Source organism: Poecilia reticulata, linkage group LG3 (assembly GCF_000633615.1).
Source record: "Poecilia reticulata strain Guanapo linkage group LG3, Guppy_female_1.0+MT, whole genome shotgun sequence".
NCBI lineage: Eukaryota > Metazoa > Chordata > Actinopteri > Cyprinodontiformes > Poeciliidae > Poecilia > Poecilia reticulata.
This window is the reverse complement of record NC_024333.1, coordinates 11,771,641-11,782,115: the sequence shown is the minus strand read 5'-3', so window position 1 is coordinate 11,782,115 and position 10,475 is coordinate 11,771,641. Positions and strand designations below refer to the sequence as shown.

The 10,475-nt window shown below is 36.4% G+C and overlaps 1 protein-coding gene across 6 annotated transcripts in view; it reads right to left on the bottom strand.

Moving 5' to 3' along the window:
- LOC103461982 (protein diaphanous homolog 3) overlaps window positions 1-10,475 on the bottom strand; it is a 163,170-nt gene that overhangs the window by 96,525 nt on the left and 56,170 nt on the right. For 4 of the 6 annotated variants that reach the window (XM_008404407.2, XM_008404412.2, XM_008404410.2 and 1 more), the window contains 3 exons: window positions 6,591-6,628; window positions 4,258-4,353; window positions 860-954 (listed from right to left, as the gene is read on the bottom strand). In XM_008404407.2, the coding sequence (XP_008402629.1) occupies window positions 860-954; window positions 4,258-4,353; window positions 6,591-6,628 (229 nt within the window). The remainder of the gene's footprint in view (window positions 1-859; window positions 955-4,257; window positions 4,354-6,590; window positions 6,629-10,475) is intronic. The other 2 variants (XM_008404411.2, XM_008404413.2) reach the window with 1 other exon arrangement.

Below are 10,475 nucleotides of genomic sequence, written 5' to 3'. Positions count from 1 at the left end.
TGGTGAAGTTTAGAGTGTGACTGTTTGAGGTTGTGGACAGGTGTGTTTTATACTGATAACGAGTTCAAATAGGTGCCATTAATACAGGTAACAAGTAGAGGACAGAGGAGCCTCTTACAGAAGAAGTTACACGGCTGTGAGAGTCTGAAATCTTGCTTGTTTGTAGCTGACCAAATACTTATTTTCCACCATATAGTGCCAATAAATTCTTTAAAAATCAGAAAATGTGATTTTCTGGATTTTTTTTTTCTACTTTTGTCTCATAGTTGAGGTATATATCTATGATGAAAATTACAGGCCTCTCTCATCTTTTTAAGTGGGAGAACTTGAACAATTGGTGGCTGACTAAATACTTATATATATATATATATAATTATTCAGTCCTAACCATAATGGCTTATCAAAAGCCAAACTACCTTCAAAGTAAAATAGTAAACAAAATAAGGAATAATATTAATCAGCCATGGTAAAAAAAAAAAAAAAAAAAAATCCCAATTAGTTAATTTACGGACTAGTTGTCTGGTAGAACAATCAGGGTGTACTTCATATTTTGAGCTATCCCATATTTTAGCCTCAAGCTGCACTGTGTTTTAAGGTTGACAACTAATGAAGACAACAGACAGGAGTTAGGGCATGAACCTGTGTAGCTGTGTAGGAGAAGAGCACCACAAGAAATCCAATTCCAGCCTCTGGTATGTAGTTGCATATTGTCGGATGAGTTATTTTCCAATATTCTTTCCATCTCACAGTTGAGTATGACCAGATTTACTGTAGGCGGGTCAACAAATTCTTGCACTCATGATGCATAAAAAGCTGAGGCTTCAAACATTTTTGCAACTTTATGCAAAGCCTGTCCTACCTGGATCATGGGTTCAGTGAGCTGATCCTCATCCACCTCCACTATCATGCGACGTATTTCCTGATAAGGCATGCGGTAGGAACCCAAGAAGATCGCTAGAGAAGGAGAAAAAAAATAAGAAAACAAATTATTTTTATGTATATATTGGAATGATTCACAACTGTTTATTATTAGAGAAGTTTCAGACAACATATGAAATGAAACAATAGAAACAGAATAAAGAATGAAATAGTAGGAAACAAAAGAGCTCCAGCACACATTAAAAGAACACATTAAGTAAATGAAGTAGAAAGCAAAGAGAAATCCAATTAAAGCCACATCAATGCATGCATCCATGAGACAAAGCTATTTTAAAATGTCTAGGCTATATTCAATACTAAATGCGTGACAAGGAATGGGATGGGCAATGGTTTATATCAGGATAAATAATTATTCTAGCTCTAAGAATTATATATATAAAAAAAAACATATACCTCATCCAGATTAAGCTTTTTAAAAAATATACAAAAAAAACCCCAAAGATGGTAGTTTATCTGTATTTGGATGAAGTGCAAATAAATTCACACATTTAACTTCAAATGACATACAGCTGAGCCAATACTGATACTTCAATAAAGAATCTGAACATAGGGTCCCCATCCCCAGTTTCCTAGTTGACATATTACTTCTTAATTACAAAAAAACGGCTCAGTGTTTTGATAAATGTGTTTACGATCTTATTTTTCTAACTACTGTCATTTTTACTGCTTGAACTTGCGGGGGGAAAAAATTACAATTCATTAGGGATAAATTAACTAAAGCTCAACAGTGAGGCACAACTCAATCAATAAAAAAGAAAAACTAAGTCACGTACTCATCACCAACTTCAGTCAAGCCTTTTAAACCCTTTGCCTACTCTGGTGAAAAACATACTGTAAACCGGCCCACTCTCCCCGTTTTTTTTTTCCCCTTCTCTTTTCTGCTCTATAATTTCTACTGCATGATTTATCACTGTTACTGGGCTGATTAGTCCCATTTTCTTTTAATACATGAAACAAAGGTCACAGCTCCCCTCCATATAAGCCAATGAGGTGCAAAGATTCGAGAGTGCTTAAGAGATCAGCAGGATCCTCATTAATGCCGGGTGCTTTTAAACGATCATTTTAGGGCCAAGCATACATGTGCAAATGCATATGCGTGTGAGAAAGTGAGAGAAAGAGAAAGCGAGAGAGAGAGACAGTTAGGATGGAGGGACACAGAAAGAGAGAAAATAGAGAAAGAAAAAGGAGACAAATCTATGGAATCATGCGCCACAGCATTTTTTCCCTCCCTTAATGGCTCCTTAACATTGTTAATTAGCTTTGTGTGAAGAGAAGAGTCATAAGTATCAACAGCCAGGTTCACATTAAGTGCCGCCTTGTAATAACTGCTATGGCAACAAGCAAAGGCATAAGAAAAAAGGCAAAAGTTTGGGCACCCCTGCTAAGAGCATCTGTTCCTGTGGACAATTTAGTGAGTTTATTATTAAATGGTCATCAAAAGGACATCAGATTCAGGATGCAGATTTCTTCTTTGGACATTTGAAATGGATTTGTGTTTTGTTTGAATTATGTTATACTTCCCAACCAGAAGGGGAAATTAGCACCGACTACTGGCCTAATACGAGTAAATTTATATCCAAGGAAGCTGAAAGTGGGTTCACAATTTGAACAGAGGAAGTGTTAATTTTTTACAACCGACTCACAGGGGAGCACAATCTACCTGACCTGCAGCTAGACTACTGCAAATACTTCAATATCAGTAAAAGAGGATGTGATTGCCAAAAACAACAAAAAAAACCTTCTGAAGTTAATGAGGTGTTTATATGATGAAAGATGACATCAACTTGCCGCAGTGGATTGGTGGACATTTTGCCCCTTCTGTAATTTTTTTTGTTGTTTTGCAATGTTGGTTATCTTTTCTTGGATATTTCATAGCTACTTTGAAAACTAATAACTTAGTTATTAGCTTAATTATTGATAATCTACTATTTATTTACTTATCATTGATAATTCACTCAAATTCTCTTTGACAGAGTCAGATGGCTCCCATTGGCGATCTGAACCATAGAAATATGGGCATAGCATAAAATCTTGAGAAAATAATCAGCATTTAAATGAAATCTTACACAAAATTACAGAATTAATCATTTTTATGGTTATTTAGATTATGGTTATGGTTAGTTATTAACAAAATTTATTCGCAATCCTTCAGCACCAAGAGAAATAAATTCATACACAATACTTCTAAATACAACATGGTGTATTTAGAAGAATAAAGTAAATTAAGGAATCAATGAAAAAAAATGTGTGGGTAGGAAATGGGAATACTAAATGATGAAAGAGCTAATTGACCGGGAGTCATTTTTAATACGCTCTTGCCAGCATTATAATACTGAAGTAGATGGCATTTTGTTATACCTTATTTCTTTTACAAAACAGTTCTTTGCAGCAATGTAGAAGTAAGAATTTCTCCTAACTCTAACAGTACCTAGTTGAAGAGTTTCTTAGCATGCAGTCTTTAGACAAAGACCTAATCACCTGTATTTAATGTAAACTGTGTTGAGCAACTCTAGCCATTTTAGAGACAATAACATCTGTATAGAAGTGATATTAAACCTTACTACTCCAGGTGCCGTTTGAAAAAATACACCAGTAAAAACTGATAAAGACTGGTTAAAGGATCTCTTTGGTAAAACGGTTTTTATATGAAATATGTAAAAAAAGATCATATTCAATATGTCGCTTCAGATTCTCTATTTGTTGCGTCATTCAGATTCAAGTGGGAAAATTGGAGAGGATCAAGGGTTGATTTCAGTGATCATCTGCAGCAGTAAAATTTCTTCTGCTTTGTCTTCTGAGTACATACCTATAATAGTTTCAAATGCATTTAAAAGATTGCAGTTGGGAGGGAAAACTGAAACCTGTGTGTGTTTACTAAACATTTTTAGGCAGATATACTGTACCTTTGTTTTAGAACTTGCATAAATATGCAGATTTGCACTCAAGTGACCAATACACAAAAAGTGACAAAAACTCAAAAAATCTCTTCAACATGAAGAACTGCACAAAATCAAGAACTAAAGCACTTTTATATGCATTTGAGGAGCATGTACAAGTTGTGACACTTGCTTAAGCTTGTATCAGTTAAGTGCTTAGTGCACCTTCGCTTTTCTCGCGCTTTATTTTATATTCTTAACCTGAATAAATGATTGACTAACCCATTCTCTGCTAAGTTATTTAAAATTACAGAAAAATTCAAAAGTACAAGAATCACAAGAGCGATAAGAGCATCCAAAAGGCCTGCTACACTTGAAGTTTTGAAGGCTCCTATAAATGTAAATCAAGGGAGAAGTGGCCTGAAAGGAAAAGGATACTTACAGAGATTTTGTGCAATCTTGGGATCGAGCACCTTGAGCTCTTTAATCCTCTTCTTTATGGATTTCTTTTCCTCAAGATCCTCTTCCTCTTTTTTAGCTGATGGAGAAAAAATACAAAAATGTTACTAAAAGCAAAAATATGGATGTGCAGTAGGAAAATAAGTTGACACTAGAGGGTATCCTGGTTGGTATTGTCTAGATCCACAAAGACCAGAATATACAAAGAAAAATGTATCAAGATGCAGATGAGAATATCACCTCTTGAAACAGACTTTTCTTTTTTATTTCCAAGGCTACATAAAAAAAGGTTACCTTTTAAGAGTCATGAGGAAGATGTATTAGGGAATATGATGGAATAACATTGATATGGCAAGGTACTAAAAGAAACGGTGGTGAGATATAAAAGGGTCACCTTTAAGTTAGATTGTATTGTTAAAACTGTTTTAATTACTAGGAGCAAGGAGGGTGGATTTACATCTGTTTTTACCAGGACACGAGACAGACAACAATAAAATCAAAACAAGTAAACAACTCAATGTCATCTAATCTAACCTGTCAATAGGACTGTGCACTGCTGGTATTAAATTGACGTAAAACTGAACGACTGGATAGATTCCTTTGCCATCCAGGCATAGCAGTGTCCTGCCATGCCATTTTGCATAAGTTGTATTCATTTGGTACAGAAGCGTATCGAACCGACATGCCTGTACCAGATATATTGGTATGAAAACACAAGTCTGGCCTAAACTGAGACTCGCATACGTTTCAATATAGCTCATCTGACTTTAACCTTTGATACCAGTCTACCTTCACTTCAACAATGAGTTAATCTTTCTATCAATGAAACGTTTATTTAATTTTAGAGTTAACTTAATGTTTCCTAAAGGAAGAGCTTTGTAAAAGGAAAAGCCAGAGTGGTACATAAAAACTTCTACAGCACAACTCAAAGGTTTAATCTGGACTCTACTGTGAAAAAGTCGTAGGACAAAGTAGAGGTCTATCCTTACGCCAGCGTAAGATTAGTACCCAATTTATTTTTTGATATACATTTAGGACATTGATCAAATGAAGTAACCCTTGATTTCATCCTTTTATAGTAGACCCTGGGTATGATTTGTCAAATCAAAATCAAATCAAATTTTATTTGTATAGCACATTTCAGCAGCAAGGCATTTCAAAGTGCTTTACATAATTAAAATAAAAACAGAAATAATCAGTGAGAAAGAGAGAGATTTAAAAAAAAATAAAATAAATAAAAATATTTAAAAAAAAAAAGCATTACATCATTAAAACGTCGAAAAGAAAGAAGAAGAAATTAAAAACATTAAAGACATAAAAAGATGGAAGACATCAAAACCGGCACTCTAACCCTAATTTAGCCATAAGCAACTCTAAACAGGTGAGTTTTAAGTTGAGATTTAAAAGCACCCAGTGTTTCAGCTGTTTTACAGTTTTCTGGAAGTTTGTTCCAAATCTGTGGTGCATAGAAACTGAATGCTGCTTCTCCTCGTCTGGTTCTGGTTCTGGGGATGCAGAGCAGACCAGAACCAGAAGATCTGAGGGGTCTAGACGGTTGGTACAGTAATAACAGATCTTTAAGGTATTGTGGTGCTAAACCGTTCAGAGATTTAAAAACTAACATTGCCACTGCTTCGCCTGCTACCACTTACACCTCTGGAATCTAGGTTTCAATAATACTTTGGACAGAGCTATACTGATTTTCATCAATTTGTTTAATAGTTAATAGGATATGAGAATTTCCTTAGTGCATTTGTTGGGGTTAAATAGGTTATGAATGTTTTGTTGAGAGGAGAGGGCTCTTACATGACTGCTAAATTAAATGCAGTAGTACTTCTCGACTGACCAGGAAGTGCAGATTCAGATTTGAGCAAGTACAAAAAAAAAAACATACCCTCTTAAGTCGCGCTTACAAGGAGTAAGTCCTGGATGCTTTTAATTACCTAAGACACCAGATTAAAAGAACCAAACGTGCAACCCTTGGAGTACGCCGGGTAATTGTCTGGTGCTGTAATCATCAAGAGTGTGTGCTGAGAAGAGAGGAGCGGCTAGCGGGATATAAAAGAGGGGAACAGCGTCTAGGAACACAGGGGTTAATCCGCAGGAAAAGGTATGCCTGCTGTTCCATGAGGTCTTGTTCTCCTTTAAGGGATCCTGTATCCAATTAAAAAGTGAAGAGGGATACTTGGAGCTCCCACAAGATGGAGACTAGTAGCATGAGCACAAACATGCACACTTACAGCACAGCTCACCATGCACAAAAAAAACAAAACAAACAGAACCACACACTGAGCGATTACCGGTACTTAGACTTACGTGGCTCCTCTGTGACTACATTCTCCTCACAATCTTTGTGTGAGCGGGAAAAGAGAGATGTAGAAGCAGGGCAATAAAAGGAAAAGTGCAGTACAAAGCAAAGAGCAGAAAGAGAAAGAATGAAGAGACAAAAGTGCATCATAAGATTGCAGCATGAAATACAGACACTTCGGCAAGGACATAACTACTTTGGCATATAAATTTGAAATAAAGTAGTTTCTGAGGGCCAATTAACAGAACTGCAGCAAACATTAGGAAATAGAAAGATGCTTACAAAAGTTGCACTTGAAACATATATAAAGGCAACTAGTATTTGGTCAGCACTGAACATTTATATTTCAAAGTTTACTGAAAGACTTGGTCAAACATATAAAAAAAATATTTAATAAGTCTGTTGAGCTGCAGAGAATTACTCCCAAACATTAAAAGAAAAAAAAAAAAAATTAGCCCATTGTTACAATGAAACCAAAATGAGTATTTGTGTTTCGAGGTACAACTGTTCTCCACAAGATTAAATAACATCTGTTTTTATTGATGTAGCAATTTATGCAGCTTGACCTTAATCACAGAAAAAAAACGATTGGTAAAAGCATATTGGTATACAAGGTTAAATAATTATTTTGCAATACATCAGGTCCCGTCATGTCTTTAAAGAGACATGAAGGTAGCAAACACTGCGTGTTCATCCTATACGATACCAATCATAACTTCCCTCATATTCCTGGTTCTTGTGTGCGCTTAATATGCAACGGTGCAGGCTGAATTGCCTTTCAGTCTCTTGATAAATTTATGGCAAGACAGCTCTTGCTCAAGAAAACATGAAAAACATGAAAGTGAATCATGACAAAATTTTGAGACTTACAACCTAAATTAAATAATAAATCCATGAAGAACTAAATTATTCACTCAGAGAAATGTAATCTTGTATTTGGTGCTATTGAGCTTTTTAATGCAGTATGTAGACAGATGTATTTAAGATGCTGTATCAGTCTGATTTTTAAAACTTGAAGCCTGGTGAAACCTCATCTAACATCGCACACAACAAATATTTCTGAAATGTACTTTTAATCTCTCTCATATCCCTCATAGATATACAGTTGTTTGTATGCAGAACTCAAACATTTACATTAGTCAGAAATGCAAATTTCATTGTATTTTATTGTGATTTTACATGACAGACCAACACAAAGTTGTGTGGAATTCCCCTCTTACTCAAATACCCCTAACAAAATTTCAGATCAAGCAATTGCCTTCAGAAGTCACTTAAGCAGTTCATATGCAACAGTGTTTTGTAAAAGGTATAGAGATTTCATATTGTACACTACAGCTGGAACACACCAGTCAGGTCACAAACTTTGAAGAAGTTTAAAGATTGTTTAGATTATAAAACAATACTGTAAATGTTGAGTCAAACACTGCTTAATAGAAAAAAATGTTTGGAACAGTAGAGGAACCAGATGCAAATCAGGCTGGAAGTGCAGAGAATAAACCATCAATAGTCAAGTCTGGAGGAGATGTAGAAACTCACAGCTAGGGTTGGACAATCTGAGGATAGAATAACTATCAGTTGTGTGCCATATAAATGTGGCTTCTATGGAATGGAGTTCCATGGAAGAAAGCTATCGTTAAATAGAGAGGTCATGTTTATGATGTTTACAAGAGGCCATGAAGGGAAACCAGCAAATTTATGGAAGAGGACACGCTGGTCAGGAGAGACCTAAATTGATTTATTTTCTTCCAAGTAACATAATCCTATAAATAATTCTTAACAGAGAAGAAAAGCATTTAGAAACTTAGGTATAGGTTCACCTTAGTGCAAGATAACACAGTCAGAAATACAATACAAGAGTTTAGAGAGGTGCAGTAAAAACTCATATCAAATTGAGAATATGATGCAAGCCTTGAAAGTTGCTGTTCAGACTTTATCCAGTCTGTTGAAGCCTCAGCTAATTTGCAAAGAGGCATAGATTTTAGTCTATGCCTCTTTGCATAGACTAAAATCTAGTCTATGCAAAGTTATGAACTTCAAGTGGGATCTGAAAACGTAATTTTTTTTCTCGTCGTCACAACTATGCCCCTTTTGTTTTGGCCTGCAAGATACATTCACAGAAAAAGGTATTGGAATTAGTTGAAGTGATGTGACAAAATGTGGAACTCTGCTACATCCATCTCTATGGTTTAAGAGACACTGACAAGATACAAATCGCATCACCCACATGCACTCAGTCCACATCACCCCAGTTGTTATCAGTTAAATTGCCTAATTAGATTGCCCCTTTCCAACAACACCCCCCAACCTCCCTGGCTCGAGAACGGGTCCTCTTCAGGGAAATCCACTCATTATACATCAGCCAATTAACGTGTCCTGCTGGAGGTCGAAGGTCACTGGTTAATCAATCAAAGAGAGTGCAGATAGTTGTGATTATCAGATTGCGCCATCACCCAGGAAGTATGGGAAGATAAGGATACACTTGTGAGAGCTGAGCAGTGGGGAGTCTGTCACAAAAGACATTTGGCAAAAGCCGGAAAGGTGCAGCACTTACAGGAAAGATATAAAAGGTAGAGAGAAGCAATGATGGATGTGCATTCCTTTCCATGAAAGGAAGGTTCTTGAGTCTGTGACTAAAACCAATTAGAATCAGCAAGCAGGAATCAGCCTGCTGTTTGACTAAAGCTGTCTGTTAGAGACACAACACTAACATAATGCATCTAAATCGGTCTATTACTGCTGCATCAGCATTCAGAACTTCTTAAAATATTTTAGGTCACGCCCCAAGTTAGGTTATGCCCACTCCTGTGATTAATGTCAGCTCAGGGATTAGAATGAGTACAAATTTTAAAGAACATAAAGACTTCAGTCACTTACAGCGCTTCAGTTAAGGAACAGTAAATGATCTACTCCCACAGTGGAAAACATTAAAATAATCCACCAACTGTGCATCCCCACAAAATCAAACTAAGCATGTTTAGAAATGTTCCCGTCAAAAACATTGATAGTTAAACAAGAAAGGAGAAGATCTAAAATTTTCTTAGGAAAAGCAAAGGAATGTTTAGTGGCTAGATCAGCTGGGGATTCAACGCTGGATTTATTTATTTATTTTTTCTTTAAAAAAGTTATCTAGACTTCTCACTTGTGGTAATATTGCCGTTTGGTTTTGATTTTTATCTCTGTCACAGTTTAAAGGCACTTGACAACGTGTAACACAGCGCACACACCCGCTTCCCAAACAGCCGTCCTTCCCACAAGGCAGTATCAGTGAATTCTGCCATCAAAGCACTAAAGGGAGTGGTGGATGAAATAAAACTGCTGTGAAAGAGCATGACTGATGCTGTACATGACAGACAGGCCTCAGAGACAAGCGAGTAACACCTCAAATTCAACCCCCCCGACCATCCCCCACCCCAGCATACGCGCGCGCGCAAATACGCACACCTTCCTCCCCTCGTCCTCGTCCCTTTCCACTCACACTACCACTTCATCTTATCACTGCGGATTTCTAATCAGAGGAAGCGCCTTACTGGAACTGGCCTGGTTTTGACACATACACCCAGACACACACACACACACGCACACACACACACACACACACAGAAAATCAAATTTAGGTATCACTGAACGACCACCATGCTAGTATACTTTGCATAGATAAAGAAAAGGTAAAGAATTGATTAAGGTAAAGAATTTAAATTGATAATCCTTTTACCGTAAGTGACATTCTGCTCAAAATCACAAATATATAAAACTACACAAACTGACTATTTTATAGTTAATGTTGGACTGGGAATGTGTCCAGCCCATCATTACCCTACAAGGACAAGCAGATTTAGATAATGGATGCATCAATTTTATGCATCAATAAGTCTGTTGCTCTAGCAATTTATATA